Source organism: Crinia signifera, chromosome 5 (assembly GCF_055691185.1).
Source record: "Crinia signifera chromosome 5, ASM5569118v1, whole genome shotgun sequence".
NCBI lineage: Eukaryota > Metazoa > Chordata > Amphibia > Anura > Myobatrachidae > Crinia > Crinia signifera.
The window spans coordinates 9,533,953-9,557,931 of record NC_139221.1 but is presented as its reverse complement, the minus strand read 5'-3'; the positions used below and the strand labels follow the sequence as shown (position 1 = coordinate 9,557,931).

Below are 23,979 nucleotides of genomic sequence, written 5' to 3'. Positions count from 1 at the left end.
TCTCCTGTCCTGCGTCTTTCTCTCCCGTCCTGTGTCTTTGTCTCTCGTCCTGCTTCTTTCTCTCCCATCCTGCGTCTTTCTCTCCCGTCCTGCGTCTTTCTCTCCCGTCCTGCGTCTCTCTCTCCCATCCTGCGTCTTTCTCTCCCGTCCTGCGTCTCTCTCTCCCGTCCTGCTTCTTTCTCTCCCGTCCTGCGTCTTATTAGAGAACATAGAGCAGATTATAAGATCTAGAACCAGGACAGAGTTTGCACACTAGAGATCCATCTGCGTCTGGTGCGTATTGTGCAGCCGTATGACTGAAGTCCGGCTACTTGTGTGCACTGAGCGTGACGATTACTTCCGAGCACTCCAAAGATTTGTAAAAGGCATCCCGGATTGATGGAGCTGCTGCCCGCAGAGCGTTATATAACATTTCTGGCCTATATTTAGCATCCGGACACTAATTGCTTTATGTTACATAAACAGAGATTGTGGCTTTTATAATGGTCAACTGAGAAACTATATATAGATCTGATGGTAGAACTTTCCATTAGAATGACATAATCTGCGCCTCACACGTCACCTGCGCTGTACATCGCGGCTGATCACAGACATCGCTCACAGGGGACAAGTGACGCCATTTACTCCAAATATCTACACTGGAAACATCAATTCAGCTTTTATTACCATTCTTCTGTGAGATCAAGTCTACTGCCGGATACACTGTATACTAGTAATGATGTGAGGAGAGATAGATACATACTGAGGACAGATATAGATAGATCAATAGAATACGATAGATACTGTAGATAGATAGATAGATAGATAGATAGATAGATAGATAGATAGATAGATAGATAGATAGATAGATAGATAGATAGATATGAAGATAGATAGATAGATAGATAGATAGATAGATAGATAGATAGATAGATAGATAGATAGATAGATACTGTAGATAGATAGATTTATATGAATAGATAGATAGATAGATAGATAGATAGATAGAGATATATAAAGGTAATGTCAACCTTGTCACATGTCTACCCTTTTAATGTCAACCTTTTGACCCTGTCGACCCTTTGCCACTGTCACACTTTTGGGGTAGACTTGTTGACTAGATCCATCACCTGTAACCAGTCCTATAGCAGCTGGGGGGCCTCATGCTGTACAGGGGCTGTAATGGGGAACATTGCCTGTAACCATCAGGACATAATTACCAGTCACCTGACGCTGTCCTACGCTGTGACAAGTGATTGCTATGTATGTTCCGGCATGTAATACACAGACATGAAGGGGGCGTTCCGTCCTCTGTATATTGCTGTCATGGGAGATGACTGTAAGTCAGAACTTCACGGTATTTTTACCAACATCCGGCAGCAAAACACAAGGTCAATATTGTGTTTTCCATTAATGAGGAAATAGTTTTGTCTTGTATGCGAGAAGCCTATTAATCTGTAACCAGAGTGTATTGTAGGTGAGTACAGCAGTCACCATATAATGTGCTGCAGTATAAGATCCTGTTTATTGATTACATTGTTACTTGAGGATTTCGATGAAATGACTTTGGACAGTCTGTCTGCAACAATGCGGTTCCCATAACAGGGTGTTTGCTGGGACTGAACTTTATAAACAGCTGCAGATATCAGTGTAGGCGTAAAGGATAATCGGGTGACTATGGGGTGAGGTGGACGCTGTTTCGATGTTTTGTCAGTTCACATGATTGACATGCTGCAGGCATTTGGGGGAGTGTTCCAGAAACTGGGTTCTTGTCTACCCCCCATTTTCTGGGCACGCCAAAGCCGGCGGCTGCATCCCCCCCCGTGTTTTGATTGGCCCACAGACCAATCAATCAAACACAATGGATGACCATCGATATGTAAAAATATCGATGGTCATCCATTGCATAGTTAAGCACTCTCGATGGCCAGTTGCCAAATTGCCATTGATAGCAACCATCAATGGCAACGATGGCCATCCCTTGTTCAGACGCAGCCTGTGGATCTAAGACGCCGGCAGTGGACGTCTCCTGCGCACATCCGCACAGCCATCGGGTACAAAGACGCGGCAATGTCAGCGGTATTTCTGTCCACCTGAATCAGCCCCTGTGTACAGAATATCAATATTTGGCATAAATCGGCAGAATAGAGCTGTACAATCAATATTCCATGTTTATCAAATCTGGCACCGCCAGAGCTTACAATCTTGTTTGCCTAGCATGGGCCAATTTAGTTAAAAGCCAAAAAGTAATAATAATAATGTAAACATTTCATTTCAGATGTGTCCTCAGTCACCTGGTGTGTATGAGGCTCCTGGAGACTCCTGTTGCTCCGTCACAGACTTTTGTACCTTTTCCTGCATTTTTGGAGCAATCCAATTAGCGGGGTTACCCTGTGTGCAAATACACTCAGGGCGAGATTTAATGGCTTGCAATTTTTTGTTTTTGTTGCAGATACTTTTGCAGATACTTACCTACCTTGACCCCCCCAAATGAAGGGGTCCCCCCTCCAGAATTTACCTGCCCAGACTGAAGCCCGGGGCTGTCCCCGATGCCTCATGGGCGGTGGGCATCGGGCTATTAAATGTGTAAAAATAGAAATAACTATTGTGTATTGCTGTGGAACTATGAGTCCCAGCAAGCCTGCAGGGACTTGGAGACCCACAAGTCCCAGCATGCGTGGAGTTAAAGGTCCCGTTGTGACTTGTAGTTCCACAGCAATACAAACTGAACTAAACACACACACACCAGTAAAGAATAACTTTATTACATCCATAGCCCATACATACAGATACTTACCTACCTTGACTGGTATTCACTGCTGAAAGAGAGGGGAAGGGGCCACAGTTAAGTTGCAAGTATAGTCAGAAAACTGAGGGAGAAACAAGTACATTTATAGAGGAGAAAGTCCTCACAGAACTCTCAAAACTGAAAGTGGATAAATCAATGGGGCCAGATGGGATACATCCAAGGATACTAAAAGAGCTTAAAGGGGAGCTGGTAAAACCAATAACAGAATTATTCAACCAGTCACTAGCTACTGGAGTAATCCCAGAGGACTGGTAAAAAGCAAATGTAGTCCCACTGCACAAAAGTGGAAGCAAGGAAGAGGTAAGCAACTATCGACCAGTGAGCCTAACATCAGTACTAGGGAAATTGATGGAAACACTCTTAAAACAAAGAGTTGTAGAATATCTCAAAACCAGCAATTTACAGGATCCAAAACAGCATGGGTTTACTGGGGGAAGATCATGTCAAACAAATCTCTTTGACTTTTTTGACTGGGTGACTAAAATAATAGATCAAGGTGGAGCTGTAGATGTAGCTTATCTAGACTTTAGTAAAGCTTTTGACACTGTCCCACATCGCAGACTGTTAAATAAACTTGAAAGCTTGGGATTGGATTCTAAGATAGTTGAATGGATAAGAGCGTGGTTGCAGGACAGAAAACAGAGAGTTGTAGTAAACGGAGTACAGTCAAAGGAGGGAAAGGTTACAAGTGGAGTACCCCAGGGATCTGTACTTGGACCGGTGCTTTTTAATATCTTTATTGGAGATATTGCAAATGGAATTGAGGGTATTTGTTTCCTAGCACGGCCACAACGATCATGATCGTGGGCATCGTGAGGAAAAATCGGGGGCATCGCGGCCATCGCAAGCACTAAAAAATCGGGTGCGATGGCCCGCGATTTAGGGAACAATGTTAAATGCCTCAATTTAGCCGCGATGCCCCCGATTTTCCATAGGAAACAATGTTAAATGGGTCAATTTACCCAAATCGTGGGGTGGCGTAAAGTACTTTTGGGGGGACATTTCACTGTTCTGGGGTGTTTTTGGGGCTTTCTGGCCCATTTAACATTGTTCCCTATGATGATTTGGTGAAATTGAGGTATTTAACATTGTTCCCTATGACAAATCGGGGGCATCGCGGGTACATTGAGCCATTTAACATTGTTTCCTATGGGGAAATCGTGGGCATCGCGTCTGGACCATTTAAGCCTTTTTTAGCCGCATACGACGCGACCGACGCGATTTTGACTTTTTTCAATGCATTTCAATGGGAAAATCGCGTCGGTTGCGTCGTATACCACTAAAAATGACACCCGATGCCCGCGATTGTGGCCGTGCTAGGAAACAAGTACCGAATTGAGGGTAAAATGTGCCTTTTTTCAGATGACACATAGGTATGCAACAGGGTAGACACACCGGGAGAGGTAAAACAAATGATTGAGGATCTAGGTAGATTAGAGGAATGGTCAAGAGCATGGCAACTACAGTTTAATGCCAAAAAAATGCAAAATCATGCACTTGGGTCTCAGAAATCCAAAGACTAAATATAGTATAAATGGCACTATAATGGAAACTACTGAGGAAGAGAGGGATCTAGGTGTCACTATTTCAGGGGACTTAAAGCAGGTAGGCAATGTAACAAAGCAATGAAGAAGGCAAGTCAGATGCTTGGTTGCATAGGGAGAGGTATCAGCAGTAGAAAGAAAGAAGTAATAATGCCACTGTATAGGTCATTGGTACGACCTCACCTAGAGTATTGTGTTCAGTTCTGGAGGCCATATCTCCAGATGGATATAAATACATTAGAGACTGTACAAAGAAGAGCAACTAAAATGGTGCATGGCCATCATCACAAAACGTACCTGGAAAGACTAAAATCAGGGTTGCCGACTTTGTTATTCTCCTCTCCGGGAGAAGCCTGGAGAGGAGAGTTTCAGCAGCCGTTCAGGGGCGGGGCTTAAGCGTGACATCACTAAGCCCTGCCCCCATGATGCTAAACCAGTAAATTTACGGATCTCCGTGGAGGGGGCGGGGCTAAATTGATGTGAGTGTGTCATTTTAGCTCCGCCCCCTCCTCTGAGACCCGAGGATTGCGGCATTTTAATGCCACGATCCGGGGGACAGCGGGGGTGCCCCCTGAATCCGGGAGGGTTGCCCACCCTTCCGGGGGCCGGGAGGGGGGACCCGATTTTCGGGAGACTCCCGGAAATTCCGGGAGGGTCGGCAACCCTGACTAAAATATCCTAATATGTATACTTTAGAGCAGAGAAGGGAAAGGGGGGACATGATAGAAACTTTCACATATATCAAGGGTTATAACAAGGTACAGGAGGGAGACATTCTTCACAGGAAGAGGAGCAACAGAACACGAGGACATGCACTGACACTAGGGGGAGGAAGGTACAGGTGGGAGACATTAGTCACAGGAAGAGGAGCAGCAGAACACGAGGACATGCACTGACACTAGAGGGAGGAAGGTACAGGTGGGAGACATTCTTCACAGGAAGAGGAGCAGCAGAACACGAGGACATGCGCTGACACTAGGGGGAGGAAGGTACAGGTGGGAGACATTCTTCACAGGAAGAGGAGCAGCAGAACACGGGGACATGCACTGACACTAGAGGGAGGAAGGTACAGGTGGGAGACATAAGTCACAGGAAGAGGAGCAGCAGAACACGGGGACATGCACTGACACTAGAGGGAGGAAGGTACAGGTGGGAGACATTAGTCACAGGAAGAGGAGCAGCAGAACACGAGGACATGCACTGACACTAGAGGGAGGAAGGTACAGGTGGGAGACATTAGTCACAGGAAGAGGAGCAGCAGAACACGAGGACATGCACTGACACTAGAGGGAGGAAGGTACAGGTGGGAGACATTAGTCACAGGAAGAGGAGCAGCAGAACACGAGGACATGCACTGACACTAGGGGGAGGAAGGTACAGGTGGGAGACATTAGTCACAGGAAGAGGAGCAGCAGAACACGAGGACATGCACTGACACTAGAGGGAGGAAGGTACAGGTGGGAGACATTAGTCACAGGAAGAGGAGCAGCAGAACACGAGGACATGCACTGACACTAGAGGGAGGAAGGTACAGGTGGGAGACATTAGTCACAGGAAGAGGAGCAGCAGAACACGAGGACATGCACTGACACTAGAGGGAGGAAGGTACAGGTGGGAGACATTAGTCACATGAAGAGGAGCAACAGAACACGAGGACATGCACTGACACTAGGGGGAGGAAGGTACAGGTGGGAGACATTAGTCACAGGAAGAGGAGCAGCAGAACACGAGGACATGCACTGAAACTAGAGGGAGGAAGATTCAGGGGAAATGTGAGGAAGAATTACTTCACAGAAAGAGTAGTAGATAAGTGGAATAGCCTCCCATCAGAGGTGGTAGAGGCAAATACAGTAGTACAATGTAAACATGCTTGGGATAGGCATATTGATATCCTTACAAAGAAATAAGGATCAAATATGGTTTGATGTAACATGTTTATAAAAGGGGCAGACTAGATGGGCCAAGTGGTTCTTATCTGCTGTCAAATTCTATGTTTCTATGTTTAACACGTAGGTAGGTAGCCTCCATCCGCCGGTCCTGATGAAAATCCATATGGATACCTGTGGAAGGAAACCATACTCACGGGGGTCCTCCGGCGTAGATCACGTCCTCTTCTTTCCAAGGAGGCATCCCAGGGTCTTGGCAAAATAAAAAAAATGCTGAGCGCGATGACCGTACGGACTGGGGAGAAGCTGGAGAATGTGTGTTTACATCCTGCGGCTCCTCCCCCCAAATAGCGATATCGGCGGCCTAGCAACTCTTGATTGGTCACTACGCGGTTTTTTATTATAATTTTTTTTTCATAACTAAATTTTGCACCATACGTATCACATTTTATTGCCGCAACTTTGCATCTCAGTAAATAGTCAAATTCTTCCCAAAAAAATGCGATTTTGAAAATGCATTACATCTCGCCCATGATGTCGGTCAGAACCTCACAGTCTGCGTAAAGATGTCAAAATGAAGGGATCACGCAAAGGAGAACCCCTGCGATCTTATTGGACAGTTGACATGGCATCAGTGGGTTTTCCACACCAAGCCTTTCCAAGCACTGCAATAACTCCCCGTCTGTGTCTTATTCACATCACACGGCACATTGTCTCCCCTGTGTACAAGGGCAATATATTATCCCGTCAGTAATGTGCTGCTGATAATGAATGCCCCCAGGGCTCTCCAGTTAAGCCCTGATGCCAGCACTTATCGGGGATTTTGTCTCACCTGTCCGAAAATCCCCATCTTCACTCCCGCGGATCCAGGAGCCGGCAGCTTCAGCGGGCAGGGTAGAGCAGATGCCAATGTGGGGGAAACCCCCTTTATGTTCCCCGCACATAGGCATGCTGTGTTGCAGATAGCAGAGCCCATGATGACAGAGGCACCTCCCTGCTCGACCTTTTGACTTCCCATTGTCAACCTAATGCTTGTGTCAACCTTCCAACCCTGTCGACCTATTTCAGGTGTCAACCTAAGCCCTGTAAATCTTCAGTGGTCGACCCAATGAATGTCGACCTTCATCAGTGGACCCTATGACCGCGTGACAGCGTGGGAGTGTAATGTGAGCAGTATATTAGTATACGTCGGCTTCTCTCGCACAGATATCACATTTATAACTACGTCCACTTCAAGGGAAAATATTTAGCAGACTCTTCCCCTCACGTTACAGATACCGTGTGATAAATGGCATTTTCCATGATACACCCCCCCCCCCCCCCCCCCCCGTGCTTGGCACCGCACCCCACACAGCTCCCAGCTGATATTGCAGCGCTCCGGAATCCCGCATTGTTTGTAATATATGATGCACAGATTGCATTTTCCATAGGAAGAAGATTTAGGGATATATTTATAAAAGGTACAAAATGCTCATTTATTATCTTTATATAGCTGAGGAGAAATATCAGTGCCGAGGAGCACAAACCCCTCCCCGGGTGCAGTGTGTGTAGGGGGAAGAGATTGTGTAGTGTGGTCTGGTCTCTTACAGGCCTTCACTGTCTATGTGTGGCCTAGAGGCCTGTGTGTGTGCCACCTAGCGGCGTGTTTGTGTGTGGGGCCTAGCGGCATGTTTGTGTGTGGGGCCTAGCGGCATGTTTGTGTGTGGGGCCTAGCAGCATGTTTGTGTGTGCGCCGCCTAGTGGCCTGTGCATGTGTGGCTTAGCGGCCTGTTTGTGCCGTCTAGCGGCCTGTGTGTGCCACCTAGTGGCCTGTGTATGTGCTGCCGCCTAGCGGCCTGTGTGTGTGTGCGCCGCCTAGTGGCCTGTGCATGTGTGGCCTAGCGGCCTGTTTGTGCCGTCTAGCGGCCTGTGTGTGCCTCGTCCAAACCGCTGCTGCATTGTGCTCATGAAGCGTTACTATGTGGTGTAGTCGCCCGGCGCAGCACAGGAATGGTGCAATATGCAGCAGCTATGACCCTCTGGAGAGCTAGAACTCTGCAGGACCTCTCCAGTGGGTGATACAGATGTGTCCTCATACACTGTGGCTTCAGCCGCGCCAGCAGCTGCTCTCGGCATGCCAGGGCCTGGGCAACTCAGACCAAAATGTGCATCTTGATTGAAGAATGCACAAGTTACCCCCTACCTGAGAGGGTGTGTCCAGGGACTTGAGGGGGTTTGCCAGGGGCCTGAGGCGGTGTAGCTAGGAACCTGATGTGGTGTAGCCAGGGGCCTGAAGCGGTGTAGCCAGGGGCCTGAAGCGGTGTAGCCAGGGACCTGAGGCGGTGTAGCCAGGGACCTGAGGCGGTGTAGCCAGGGACCTGAGGGGGTTTGCCAGGGACCTGAGGGGGTTTGCCATGGACCTGAGGGGGTGTAGCCATGGACCTGTGGGGTTTGACAGGGGCCTGAGACGGTGTAGCCAGGGACCTGAGGCGGTGTAGCCACGAACCTGAGGGGGTTTGCCAGGGACCTGAGGGGGGTTGCCATGGACCTGAGGGGGTGTAGCCATGGACCTGTGGGGTTTGACAGGGCCTGAGACGGTGTAGCCAGGGACCTGAGGCGGTGTAGCCAGGGACCTGAGGGGGTTTGCCAGGGGCCTGAAGCGGTGTAGCCAGGTACCTGATGCGGTGTAGCCATTGACCTGAGGGGGTTTGCGAGGGACCTGAGGCGGTATAGCCAGGGACCTGAGGCGGTGTAGCCAGGGACCTGAGGCGGTGTAGCCAGGGACCTGAGGCGGGGTAGCCAGGGACCTGAGGCGGTGTAGCCAGGGACCTGAGGGGGTTTGCGAGGGACCTGAGGCGGTATAGCCAGGGACCTGAGGCGGTGTAGCCAGGGACCTGAGGCGGTGTAGCCAGGGACCTGAGGGGGGTGTAGCCAGGGACCTGAGGCGGTGTAGCCAGGGACCTGAGGGGGGTGTAGCCAGGGACCTGAGGGGGTGTAGCCAGGGACCTGAGGCGGTATAGCCAGGGACCTGAGGCGGTATAGCCGGGGACCTGAGGCGGTGTAGCCAGGGACCTGAGGCGGTGTAGCCAGGGACCTGAGGGGGGTGTAGCCAGGGACCTGAGGGGGGTGTAGCCAGGGACCTGAGGGGGGTGTAGCCAGGGACCTGAGGGGGTTTGCGAGGGACCTGAGGCGGTATAGCCAGGGACCTTAGGGGGTGTAGCCAGGGACCTGAGGGGGTTGTAGCCAGGGACCTGAGGGGGGTGTAGCCAGGGGCCTGATGCGGTGTAGCCAGGAACCTGAGGGGGAGTAGCCAGGGACCTGAGGGGGGTGTAGCCAGGGGCCTGATGCGGTGTAGCCAGGGACCTGAGGGGGTGTAGCCAGGGGCCTGATGCGGTGTAGCCAGGGACCTGAGGGGGAGTAGCCAGGGACCCGTGGGGTTTGACAGAAGTGCTAGGTGGCCACTGCTGCCTGCACCATGCTATGCTGCTCCAGCTAAAAAAAGGAATTTGTGCAGGAGACTTGTACACTCTTTTAGGGAGGCAGGAGAGCTTCCAGATTTCCGGGAGCCTCCTGACCATTCTGGGAGAATACACCAATATGCCTACCAGGTTTTACCCTCTCCTGGTTCCTCTGATGTTACTTATATATTTATATATTAAAAACAAAAAAAAAACTATTATAATAACTGCAAGATGATGTGGCCAATTGTATAGTTTTTGTGTGTTATTTTCTCACAGCTCTCATTGTGTAACTTTATGGTACATTCAGGGATCCTTAATATTTGTGGGTACCCCCCCCCCCCCCCACAAAAACCGGGGAATATCCTGCAAGTATTGTTTAATTAATATGCTGCAGAATTGCTCAGCGGGACTATTGTCCTCTATGGCGGTTCCCTAGGGATAATTGTGCGTCTCAGGCGAGTAGGTGACCGTGCTGCTTAGCTGGGTCATTGCCACCCGTAACATATCTGCAGCACAGTGACTGGTGGCGCTGTACATTTCCTAAGGTGACCTTAATAAAACTATGCTCTGAGGGTTCTGACAAATGTCAGATCGGAAACATTTATTGGTTCATTGATGCTTGCGGAGATAAACGTTCCATATGGTGCACACTTCTCATTGCAGGATTATATAGTATTGATTCCCGGAGCTCAGGAGCTGGATCCAGCTCATCCCGTGCAAGGTGGTCATCTCTGATTGTGAGCCTTTGGGCACAAATACAAACCACGTTCTCAGCGGTCATCACACAATATGCCTTATTCTGGTTCACTCTCAGAGGCAAATTCCTGCTCAAATGGACAAAACCATGCTGCACTGCAGTTGGGGCAGATGTGCAGAGAGAATTAGATTTGGTGAGTTATTTTGTTTCTGTGCAGGGTAAATACTGGCTGCTTTATTTTTACACTGCAATATAGATCTCACTTTGAAGAAAAACCCCACCCAAATCTAACTCACTCTGCACAAGTAACATCTGCCCCACCTGCAGTGCACATGATTTTGTCCATTTGAGAAGGAATTTGCCTCTGAGAGTAAACCAGAATAAGGTCCAGGGGCAAGCGCCTTGCGTTTCCTGGGCTTACCTACAAAAACGGTGGTGCGCCCAGGAAACCGCTGGGCATCCCCATCCGAACGCAGATGGGCACCTGCCTTGTGGAACAGGCGGCTGATGTCACAACGTCCCCGTTTCTTGGGCACCGCAAGTCTACGTCAACCCAGACTGGCTTACTGTAGATTTGTGAACAAGGTAAAAATCAAGCGATGGCTGGCGAGCATCGAATGACTTTGGCCTCGTAAGCTGCCCTGTGATTGGATAACAAGCCATTATCCATTAAATGATCATTATTTGAAGTAAAGCCGACTATAAGAAAGCGCTCAGTAACAGAACACGTCCCCGGCATCATATACAGAATAACACGAAGCTTGGTCAGTAATTGTTCTCTCTGCACATCGCAATTATCTCCAGAGTAATGTCCGTGGTGCTAGGATTCCAGGTCCCCCGGGGAGACGCATCCAGTAAGAGCCCAGTGACTCAGGTATTACAGCCGCACTTTTCTCAATGTCGGTTTAATTATAGTCTTTAAATCACCATCCAGTCCCCGGAGCGGATTCCCAATCCGGCACTCGCTGTGCTGACGGTTTTATGGGTTCAAAGAGAAATCAAAGGAAAAAATACCCACCGGGGACAGCGTGGGCGCACACACACAGAGATGTGTGTGTGTCTGTGTGTGTGTGTGTGTGTGTATATATATTCCTTAAGTACGGCGAACTTTAATCTTCCGAACTTTTGTACATGTCACAGGCTGACGGGATGTAGTCAGTGTAGATCTATCAATATTCGGGTCACAATTTCTAGGTCGAAAAACTAAGTTGGACTGTTTCTTGTGTCGACCTTTGCTGGCATCAACTCTTTTTCCCGTGCCAACTTTGTGCATGTTGACCTTTTAGGGCAGGCATGTCCAAACTGTGGCCCTCCAGCTGTTGTGAAACTACACATCCCAGCATGCCTTGCCATAGTTTTAACATTACCTTATAGCAAGCCCATCTTAGTAAATATCCCACCAAGTTCTATCTATGGGGGTTATTCAGACCATGGGGGTTATTCAGACCAGATTGCACTGCGGAGAATTCGCGGGAGGGCGATTTATCAATACATTGCACATGCTTACGGCCTGTAGCGTTAATGCACGACGCCATCCTGCGATAACATCCCGCTACTTTTCCGATCGCCGACCGTACGCAAGGTGACTGACAGGAAGCCGGCGGTTGTGGGAGTGTCAGGGAAATCGCAGGCGTGGCCAGGTGTTATAGGGGAAGGCGCGTGACGTCCGTTCCGGCCCCGTTCTGAGTAAGTCCCGTGCTACACGCAGTCTGCACACACTGGATAAACCATGCGCTGGTGAGTGAGTTGCGAATGGATTTGCCGATAATCGCAGTGGTGCTGGGACAGGGCAGAATGTCACTGGCGCGGCGGCATGTACCTGATCTCAGGGTTCTGTAAAGCAGCAGCCATACAATCAGGTCTGAATAACCCCCTATGTCATTAGGTCCAACCCCGATGCCTAGCGAGCCAACCTGAATCAGACCCCATGTTCCAAGTGCATTGTATATTGTATTTTCACGTGAATGCGGAATTCAAACTTTGAACCTCAGGCGCCGCGATGTTTGCTCTAATTACATTGTTTTGTTGTAAATATCCCATAAACCGCGGCCGTTAAAGCTAAACCTGGCAGAACACGATTTACAGTGTAATGCCGGTGTAAATACGAGCTGCAAAGTGATTGGTTACACAACGCTGGCGCGCCGGTCCGCCCGTTAGTGAATCCAAGGATCTTACACATTGAATTTGGATTTTTAAGTTGAATATTTACTGTGGTTTTAATATTTTGGGTATTTTTTTATTATTATTATTATTATTATTATCCTTTATTTATATGGCGCCACAAGGGTTCCGCAGCGCCCAATTATACTGTACCATACGTCCAGCGACTCGAATATAGTAAAATCCCAGAATCCTTTGCTCTGTTCATCCACAGTAATTACTGTCATTGTCTGGATGCAGATGACTTGTGTATAAAGGGAGAGAGGCCAATTGTTTTTTAACAAGCAAATTTGCAGCAGAAAATATCTGTACGAGGAAAAAAAATTAATCCTGTCCGCCGGCCGATCAAACCCACGAGCCGCCACCAGCACGGTGCGCATTGACTCACATTTCTGGGTTATCTTCACGTGCTGACTAGGTATGCCCATTGTTGTGGTCACCATCAATGGCAATATAGCAAGGGGCCATCGATAGTTACAAACTATGATGGTTTCAGCAACCAATGGGAATCCATTTTTTTTTGATTGACTGGTCGTGGTCAAATTCCATTCCAGTCATAGTAAAAGAGAAAAATTATAATATTCAGTTATACAGTGCCATCGATGGAGGAAAAACATCTGGTTCTTGCTCATCGATGGCAAAAGTCTTCAACATTGCCATTGCATCAATGGTCAATGGCCAGACCTAGTGCCTACCATCGTTGGAGAAATGGCCTGTGTCTATTGATGTTGCACAACCCAATGGTCATCCCTTTACTTACTCTTACTGACCAGTTAGAAGTTGGGAGGTGCGAGCCAGGGGCAGGCACTTTGTACAAATGTTTTTATACCATCGATGGTGGGAAATCGTCTGGTTCTCCCCATCGATGGCAAACGTATTTAGTATAGACCATAAACCATAGATGATTATGAATAATCAATGGTCGCTGGCTATCCCTAGTGCCTACCATTGCTTGCCACCATTGATGGAGAAATGGCATGTCTATCGATGGTTGTGTAATCCAATGGTCATCCTTTCGTTTTCATTGATTGGCTAATCATGGGAGCCAGGGGCTCGCACTCTGTAGGGGGGCATCGATGGTGTGGTATGGTGTGAATTTCTATCATTGACGGCATGGGTCTGACAGCAGAAGTATTCAACTTTGGCCATAAACCATCGGTGGCCATCGCTACTTCCATGAGGATGCAGAATAAACGATGAGCAGAGGGTTTTTTTATTTATTTTTTCAAATAGATTTTCGTCTATTTTTTATACATGTTTGTGTGTATTTTTATTTTCTGATCTCCGTCCGACTCTTGGGAAATAAACCTGATATAAAACAAGGATACAGAAGATGTGATTCTGCTGGATAAATACACAGAGGAATAAGGCCTAATTGGTGCGTGCAGTGAGCCAGTAATGTAATAAGAGGTATATGAAGCAGGAGGACAACTGCAGAAGAGATGGTGGGATACAGGATATACCAGTCATTATTAGAATGAGTCCAGGAAGTGGGAAAATATCTACGTTTCCATGTAGATGGGCGACAGCAGATGAAGACGCATTGCGCTGGGTAATCTCTCCTGTTAATGGTTTATTCTCAGGATATAACCGTCCTTAGTTCTCATGTATGTGCTCTGCGCGCTTGTCTGAGGTCTGGACGAGTCTTTCCGTGAAATACTTCTAATACTACTGATTCGCGGCTCCTTCTGTTACATTGTGTTCCCTTGTTCTAGACTGGAACTCATTCTCATTTCTCAGCTATTTTTAATGGGGTTGTCCATTTTTTGGAGCAACCCCTTTTTGTAATTAGCTGCCCCTCTGTGTAAATGTTCAGTAGAGGTCAATGACGTACCGTTCCACCAGAGGGCGATACTGAGTACAGTCTGGGGGGTCCTATTGGCTGGTCTTCGGAGGTGGTGTTGATGATGGTGGTGGTAGTTTGTGGTCTTGACGACGGGCGTGGTTATGGCAATGGTGGTGGTATTGGTGTAAATGGTGGTTATAGTACTGTTATTGGTGTAGGACAGGCATTCCCAACCACGGTCCTCAAGGCACACCAACAGTGCAGGTTTTAGTGATATCCAAGCTTCAGCACAGATGGTTTAATCAGAATCCCTCAGATACTAATTAAGTCACCTGTGCTCAAGCCTGGATATCTACAAAACCTGCACTGTTGGTGTGCCTTGAGGACCGTGGTTGGGAATGCCTGGTGTAGGAGAAGGTGGTGTTGATAATGTTGGTAGTGGCGATTATGTGGCTTCAATGAGGGTATTTGTGGTGGCGATAGAGGTGGGGTTAATTGTGAAAATGATGGTGGTGGTTTTGATGGTTCTGATGGTGGTATTGATGGTGTTGGTGGTTCTGATGGTGGTATTAATGGTGTTGGGTGGTTATGGTGATGGTTATGGTGGTTCTGATGGTGGTATTGATGGTGTTGGTGGTTCTGATGGTGGTATTGATGGTGTTGGTGGTTCTGATGGTGGTATTGATGGTGTTGGTGGTTATGGTGATGGTTCTGATGGTGTTAATGGTTATGGTGGTTCTGATGGTGGTATTGATGGTGTTGGTGGTTCTGATGGTGGTATTGATGGTGTTGGTGGTTATGGTGATGGTTATGGTGGTTCTGATGGTGGTATTGATTGTGTTAGTGGTAATTTTGATGGTTATGGTGGTTCTGATGGTGGTATTGATGGTGTTGGTGGTTACAGTGGTTCTGATGGTAGTATTGATGGTGTTGGGTGGTTATGGTGATGGTTATGGTGGTTCTGATGGTGTTGGTGGTTATGGTGATGGTTATGGTGGTTCTGATGGTGTTGGTGGTTACGGTGGTTCTGATGGTGGCATTGATGGTGTTGGTGGTTATGGTTATGGTGGTCCTGGTTTTGACGAGGATTCCTTGACAGGTCTGTGGCATGTTAGGACACAGTGATCATTGCCTGTGACATTAAGTATTCAATAAAGGAGTCAGCAGAGACAACTGGGCCAGAACAAAGGGGTTGACAAATGGCTGGACAGCAGAACCAGCCAAGATATTTGTGGGCATTGCATACAGCTGGTCGGAATGGTACTGAGCGTTACATACAGCTGATGGGAATATTACTGAGCATTGCATACAGCTGGCGGGAGTATTACTGAGCATTACATACAGCTGATGGGAATATTACTGAGCATTGCATACAGCTGGTGGGAATGTTACTGAGCCTTGCATACATCTGATGGGAATATTACTGAGCATTGCATACAGCGTGTGGGAATGTTATACCCCTTTCAGACATACGCGAAAATCCCGGGTTTTTTCACATGAATGCGCCCAAACCCGGGACTAGTGTATGTCTGAAAGGGTATACCCAGGATTTCACTCCCGGATACTGAGCACCTGCAATTGACCAGGGTTTTTCCCGGTATTTAACTCCCGGGTATAATACCCGGCTTATGTCTGAATGGGTTTACCCGGGTTTTTCAGTTTTAAACATGTGATGTTGCTTTTTTTTGCTGCCGGGGCGTGCCCCATTTTAATGACGAAACACTGAAATGCTTGAAAGCCTGGCTTATGTGTGAAAGGGGTATACCCGGGTATTTCCCGGATTTGAGGTGTAGTGTGAAAGGGGGTATGTTACTAAAATCCTGGGAGTGACCTGGGTTGAAAATCCCGGGTAAACCTGGCCAAAATCCCGAGTAGTATGTCTAAAAGGGGTATTACTGAGCCTTGCATACATCTGATGGGAATGTTACTGAGCATTGCATACAGCTGGCGGGAATGTTACTGAGCATTGCATACAGCTCATGGGAATATTACTGAGCATTGCATACAGCTGGCGGGAATATTACTGAGCATTGCATACAGCTGGTGGGAATATTACTGAGCATTGCATACAGCTGATGGGAATATTACTGAGCATTGCATACAGCTGGTGGGAATATTACTGAGCACTGCATACAGCTGATGGGAATATTACTGAGCATTGCATACAGCTGGCGTGAATATTACTGAGCATTGCAATACAGCTGGTGGGAATGTTACTGAGCATTACATACAGCTGGTGGGAATATTACTGAGCATTGCATACAGCTGGCGGGAATGTTACTGAGCATTGCATACAGCTGGTGGGAATGTTACTGAGCCTTGCATACATCTGATGGGAATATTACTGAGCATTGCATACAGCTGGTGGGAATTTTACTGAGCATTACATACAGCTGGTGGGAATATTACTGAGCATTGCATACAGCTGGCGGGAATGTTACTGAGCATTGCATACAGCTGGCGTGAATATTACTGAGCATTGCAATACAGCTGGCGGGAATGTTACTGAGCATTGCATACAGCTGGCGTGAATATTACTGAGCATTGCAATACAGCTGGTGGGAATGTTACTGAGCATTGCATACAGCTGGTGGGAATATTACTGAGCATTGCATACAGCTGGTGGGAATATTACTGAGCATTGCATATGCTATCCATACGCTATCTATATCCTCTCATGTCCAGTCCTCAGTCTCCTACTTACTGTACAGTATGTCTCTATACGCTGTCTAGATCCTCCCCTCTCCCATGTCCAGTCCTCAGTCTCCTACTTACTGTACGGTATTCCCTCTTGCTCTCTCTCCCTCCATTTCTCCCTCTCTCTCTCTCTTCTGCTACCTCTCTCTCTTGTTCTCTTCCCTCTCTTTCTTAATTTTACGCTCTTCCTCTCTCTTTCCCCTCCTATCTCTACTCTTCCTCCCTTTCTCTCCCTTCCTCTCCCCTCTATTTCACCTCTTCCCCTCTATTTCTTTTACTCTCTTCCTCTCTGCCCTCTCAGTCTCTCTTTACTTCCTCCCTCTCACCTCTCCCCCCTCTTTCTCTATTACTCCCTTCCTCCTTCTCTCACTATTTCCCTCTCAATCTCTCCCTTCCTCCCCTTCCTCCTTCTGTCTCATTACTCCCTACCTCTCTATCTCCTCTTCCTCCCTCCCTCTCTCTCTCTCTCCCTCTCCTCTTCCTCCCTTTCTCTACTCTTCCTCCCTCTCTCTCCTCTTACTCTTCTTTCTCTCTTCTTTTAACCCTCTTCTCTCTCCTCTTCCTGCCTCTCTTTCATCTTCCTCCCCTTCCTCCCTCTCTCTCTATCTATCTCCCCTCTCTCTCCTCTTCCTCTCTCTCTTTCTCTCTCTCCCCTCCCTCCCTCTGTCCTCTTCCTCCCTCTCTCTCTCTATCTTTACCTCTCTCCCCCTCCCTCTCTGTCCTCTTCCTCCCCTCCCTCCCTCTCCTCTTGCTCCGTTTCCTTCCTTCCTCTTTATCTCCTCTTCCTCCCTCTCTCTCTCCTCTTCCTTCCTCTCTCCCTCTCTCTCTCTCTCTGTCTCTCTGTCTCTCTCTATCTCTCTCTCTCTCTATCTGTCCCTCTCTCCCTCAGATGTTTGATGTTTAATCCATTGATAAGTGAAGCGAGACCCCAGCCCCATGTCTCCCTCTATCTATCTATCTATCTATCTATCTATCTATCTATCTATCTATCTATCTATCTATCTATCTATCTATCTATCTATCTATCTATCTATCTATATATACAGGGCTATTTTTCAGTAGGCTCCAGCAGGAACTGAGGCCCTTATTCTAGTTCACTCTTTCTGAAAAAATGTTTCTTAGATGGACAAAACCATGTGCACTGCAGATGAGGCAGGTGTAAAACCCCACCCAAATCTAATTATCTCTGCACAAGTAACACCTGCCTCACCTGCAGTGCTCATGGTTGTGTCCATCTAAAGTAGCCCACACACGGTCCATTGTGTAGGGCTCCGTTCTGTACAGTGCGATGCACATACTTTTTGTACTAGGTACACATCGGATTGGATCGCAGTGCATGCACACTGCATGCACTAGGGATGCGATCCGATCCGATGTGTACTTTAAAAGTACAGAACGGACTGAAAAAATGGACCGTGTATGGGGGGCATTAGAAATATTTTGTAAGAATGAGTGAACTAGAATAAGGGCCTCAGTTCCTGCTGGAGCCTACTGAAAAATAGCCCTGTATATATATATATATATATATATATATATATATATATATATATATATATATATATATATATATAAACACCACACCGTCAGCTCCTCAGGGAATAGAGGATTTTGTGGTCTGTGGAAGACACAATGCTGATCTTATCGCTGCGTTACATTCATTATGTACTTTCCCCAACACGACCCCGCCGTCCCTGGCCGTTTGTTTGCTAGGCTATAATTGGCTAGTTTTTAAGAAATTCAATTTTTATCTCTGCAAACTTTCCCCGGCTGACATTCAGGTGCGTAAGACGTGACAGACAGAGCGGGAAACCTGCCGCAGAAATCATTATCTACACACAAAGGTCAGGCAGAGACAATGGGCGCTGTGTAGCGATGTGATTGGTGCACGGGCTGCGGTATAATACATGTCGGCCTCGCAGAATTACCACCCCCCCCCATAGGATGATAGATCACGTCTGACACATTAGGGGACTTTATTTGTTCAGCATTTACTCTGGTGCTACCCGCAAATATTAATCCCCCGAATTTATGAGGAATGCACAGAGGCAGATAACCCTAATACAGTATCTCCCGCTGTCCCTCCATTTCCAGACAGGGCCCGGTATTCCCTTAGGCTTGTGTGGAGCTGTCAGATTCACATTCCAGAGCTTGGCCCCGGCCACTGACGCCATTTTCAGATAGCGTTCGGTTTTAGTCGCCCATCTTGCAGAACTATGCACTGCGCTGTCAGAAATCCGGTCCGTCCTGCGGCATTGGGAATGCTCATTTGCAGTCCGTTAGCTACAGTATTTTGCTCACAAACATAGGGGGTTATTCTTATTCTTTATTACATAATGAAAAGCCCATCCCCCCATTACCCTGGCACACCCCTTATTACATAATGAAAAGCCCTCCCCCATTACCCTGGCACACCCCTTATTACATAATGAAAAGCCCTCCCCCATTACCCTGGCACACCCCTTATTACATAATGAAAAGCCCATCCCCCATTACCCTGGCACACCCCTTATTACATAATGAAAAGCCCTCCCCCATTATCCTGGCACACCCCTTATTACATAATGAAAAGCCCCTCCTCCATTACCATGACACACCGCTTATTAAATAATGAAAAACCCCTCCCCCATTACCCTGACACACCCCTTATTACATAATGATCCCCCCTCCATTATTCAGGCACAACCCTTATTACATAATAAAAACCCAATCTCCATTACCATGACACACCCCTTATTACATAATGACAAGTTCCTCCCCCCCATTGCCCTGACACATCCCTTTTTACGTAATGAAAAGCCCCTCCCCCATTACCTTGACACACCCCTTATTACATATGAATATTTTAGCTGTGCCTCATGCAGTGAGTGAAGCAGGGGCCTCTGGGTGACCAGGAATATATTGTAATTATTTACTTTCTTCCTATGTTCTGGATATGAAGTCTCCATGCCGTAATGTCAGTGATGTCACACCTTGATAAATGCCATGCCTTAGTGTCAGTGATGTCACACCTGGATACATGCCATGCCGTAATGTCAGTGATGTCACACCTGGATAAATGCCATGCCTTAGTGTCAGTGATGTCACACCTGGATAAATGCCAGTCCTTAGTGTCAGTGATGTCACACCTTGATAAATACCATGCCTTAGTGTCAGTGATGTCACACCTGGGTAAATGCCAGTCCTTAGTGTCAGTGATGTCACACCTGGATAAATGCCAGTCCTTAGTGTCAGTGATGTCACACCTGGATAAATGCCAGTCCTTAGTGTCAGTGATGTCACACCTGGATAAATGCCAGTCCTTAGTGTCAGTGATGTCACACCTGGATAAATGCATTGTTTCCTGTTTGTCTTTCAGCGTGCATGCAGATGTGGGATAATATAACATGCTGGCCGGACGCACAGGAAGGAGAGGTCGTGCACGTCAAGTGCCCCGATTACTTCGGACTGTTTGCCAATACACAAGGTATGATTGGCACTTCTGGTGTCACTCATTGTCATCTCTGTGTCCTAATAACCAATGGCTGTAGCTTGTGGGTCATTCATTAAGGGGTTAATAACCAGATCCTCGTCCTGTAAGGGAAGGATGCTGGTGCTTGTTCTGTAATATGGGCCTTATTCAGGTTGGCTCACTAAGCAGCATATTTTTTCTGCCTCGCAAGCATGTAAACACCACCCCCCCCCCCCCGTCCAAACCTTCCCCCCCCGCTCACAGATAAAAGTCAGTCTGAACTGAGCCAGAAAGCAAGAGTGGGTGATTGCGCTAGAACATACAGTTAAATTAATTAAATTAAATTGTGAATAAAAATAAATATAAAATGGTCAGGTGTGGATATATAATTGAAAATACATTTATTATACCATAATGCAAAAAATGTAAAATTGGATAAAAAGGTAGAATTTAAAAATAGGGACAATGATACAATAGTCACCCAAATCCTTGGAGAGGTGTAGGTAGGACTTTTTAGGGAATTATCCCATCAGGATGTGGTCGTCCTGGGTGAATAATTTTGTAATCCAAGTTGGTTTGGGGAAAACACTCGAGGACCATTGCCGCTTGTAATCCACAGAATGGTTCCCGGGCTTCTTTTAGGAGGTGGCGTGCCTCCACGATGTTGCTTTGCCTCGGATAGTGGTTGTGGGCCGGTCACCTTTACATGTAGAGAAGTGTAGAAAGATATGCTTCCAATGTGTTTGAGTGCTGTGTGTGGCTTGCAAGCCACACACAGCCCGGGAACCATTCTGTGGATTACAAGCGGCAACGGTCCTCGAGTGTTTTCCCCAAACCAACTTGGATTACAAAATTATTCACCCAGGACGACCACATCCTGATGGGATAATTCCCTAAAAAGTCCTACCTACACCTCTCCAAGGATTTGGGTGACTATTGTATCATTGTCCCTATTTTTAAATTCTACCTTTTTATCCAATTTTACATTTTTTGCATTATGGTATAATAAATGTATTTTCAATTATATATCCACACCTGACCATTTTATATTTATTTTTATTCACAATTTAATTGAATTAATTTAACTGTATGTTCTAGCGCAATCACCCACTCTTGCTTTCTTGTTTATTGTATTGGAGGTGACTCCCCCAATTTTAGATTGCTGCTGTAAGCCAAGCACACTCATATTGAAGCGCCTTTAACAATTGATATAGATTTCTATATCTCCTCCTTTTTTGAACTGAGCCAGAGATGGTGTCACTCACCTGTCACTCACCTCACCTGTCACTCACCTCAGCTGTCACTCAACTCTACTGTTACTCACCTCAGGTGTCACTCACATCAGCTGTCACTCACCTCATGTATCACTCACCTCAACTGTCACTCGCCTCACATGTCACTCACCTCAGCTGTCACTCAACTCTACTGTTACTCACCTCAGGTGTCACTCAAATCAGCTGTCACTCACCTCATGTATCACTCACCTCAACTGTCACTCGCCTCACATGTCACTCACCTCAGCTGTCACTCACCTCATGTATCAGTCATCTCAGGTGTCACTCACCAATCCTTCTTTGGCGAGAGAAAAAAAGAGACTTTTTAGTCCTGTGACATTTCTGTAAACGGACAACAAATACTGTACCTTTCCGAAAACGGGAGACACCTGACCTGAGGTCACCCGCAAACACAGACGGAAGGTTCCGCCGTGGAACACAAGATGCAGCAACCCCGGTAGTAATTCTTACAGTCAGAGTCCAACCAATGATCAGCGGCGCATCACTTTGCATTATTGCTACTCCCCACCCCATTACCGGCTGTAAGCGGCCTCTGGTGATTCTATTAATCAATGTTGTACCGCTTGGGTGTGATTCTGCCAAAACCGAGTCACAACAATGAATTTGAACCAAAACCAAAACACGGGCCTGTGCTGAACTCTAAGGGGTCAAGCAGCGTTACCGAGGATTGGCCGTGCACTGCGCAGCTTCTCCCATGGGATCTGTTGCACGGTCAGCTGACTGGCTGGTACTTTATCACTCGCCAAGACTTTAGTGCACTTTAATATATGAATATCTCCATAAATTGGAACAATAACACGCACTCTTGAGTTAAATAAGTCGCCGCGGTGACCAGAATGGAAGCGGCCGGCGCAGCGGGGGGGGAGGAATTACACTTAATCACGCCGTCTTTTGATCATCGCTTTAATTTAGGAGCTTCCATCTGAAAATGAATCCAGCTCGTCAGCAGGCTCAGCGAGAACCAAATTCAGATCATATGAACTGTTCCAATTAAAAATCATAAGACGTCTCCAGAAGCTATTAAGATATTTTCCGTGGCATCCGCCCAGGTGAGCGTGGAGCAGAAGCGATGAGTCCGGCACTCGGGGGAAGTGATCTGAACACTCCGCTAAAGCTTCCCCAACCCTATTACTACCCATAGTGCATTGCAGATAAATAGGTGCGATCGGGAATGGCGTAAAGATGCCCACACACAGATAGATATCAGATCCGACATCCATTGAAATCTAGAACACCCCTGATGATGGCCACACACAGAGCAATTAGAGGGTTTACTCAATCCTTCAGTGTGGACAGGGTTTGCCACTCTGCCCACCGCCACACCTCCACCAGCCGCCGCACCCCGATGCCGCACCTCTGCGCTAGAGGTGACCATCGATTATTCTAATGGTTTATGGGCGATGTAGAATAGTTTTGCCATCGATGGGGGAGAACCAGTGGGTTTCCCTCCATCGATGTCAAGCATAAAAGAATAGTTATTTTTTTCTTTGTTGCCCAAGGATCCGGGACACGGAGCATAGCCCCGCCCCTGACAAACGTGAAGCTCCACCCCCCATGTTTTGATTGACCCACAGGCCAATCAGTCAAATAAAATGGATAACCATCAATAGGTAAACACATCGATAGTCATCCATTGCATAGTATGCCACTATCAATAACCAGATGCAATGATGGTCATCCCTGCTCCGCGCCCTTGCAGCTGGCAGACTGAGAGAGAGGCCAGCAACGGGCAGGAGAATTCAAATGAATAGGACAGCTGCTGATTGGCTGGCTCTCTCAGCTAATCGGCGACTGCCCTATTCATTTGAAATATCCTGCCCGCTGCCGCCTGCTCTCTCTATCTGCCAGCAGCGGGGGTGCAGAGGTACGGCAGTAGGGTGCAGAGGTGCGGAGGAGGCGGGGTGTGGAGGTGCGGCGCAGGTGAGATGCCGGTGCCGGGACATGGCCACATCTTTCAACATGCCTACAGATGGAACGAAGTTTCCATGATCCTGCAGGACGGGTCGTTCATCTTTCCGCTTGCTGAAGAGACCACCTGCGATCCGAGCCACCGGGAGGGGGTCCGACCCTGAGATCCTGCGTGCAGCACGTACGATCTCCGGCTCCGATCCAATGCGCATCGGATCGAATGTCACACACATGCTAGAACAAGATGAGGAATTGTGGGCGCTTGACTTGCAATAAAACAAAAAACTGAAAAATCCCAAGGAGCTAATAGTCCATGCAGCCTCAATTCCT

At 47.4% G+C, this 23,979-nt stretch overlaps 1 protein-coding gene across 1 annotated transcript in view; it reads left to right on the top strand.

Moving 5' to 3' along the window:
* Nucleotides 1–23,979, top strand: part of VIPR1 (vasoactive intestinal peptide receptor 1) — a 182,186-nt gene that overhangs the window by 77,534 nt on the left and 80,673 nt on the right. The window contains exon 3 of the mRNA XM_083186663.1: nt 20,354–20,461. Within this exon, the coding sequence (XP_083042789.1) occupies nt 20,354–20,461 (108 nt within the window). The remainder of the gene's footprint in view (nt 1–20,353; nt 20,462–23,979) is intronic.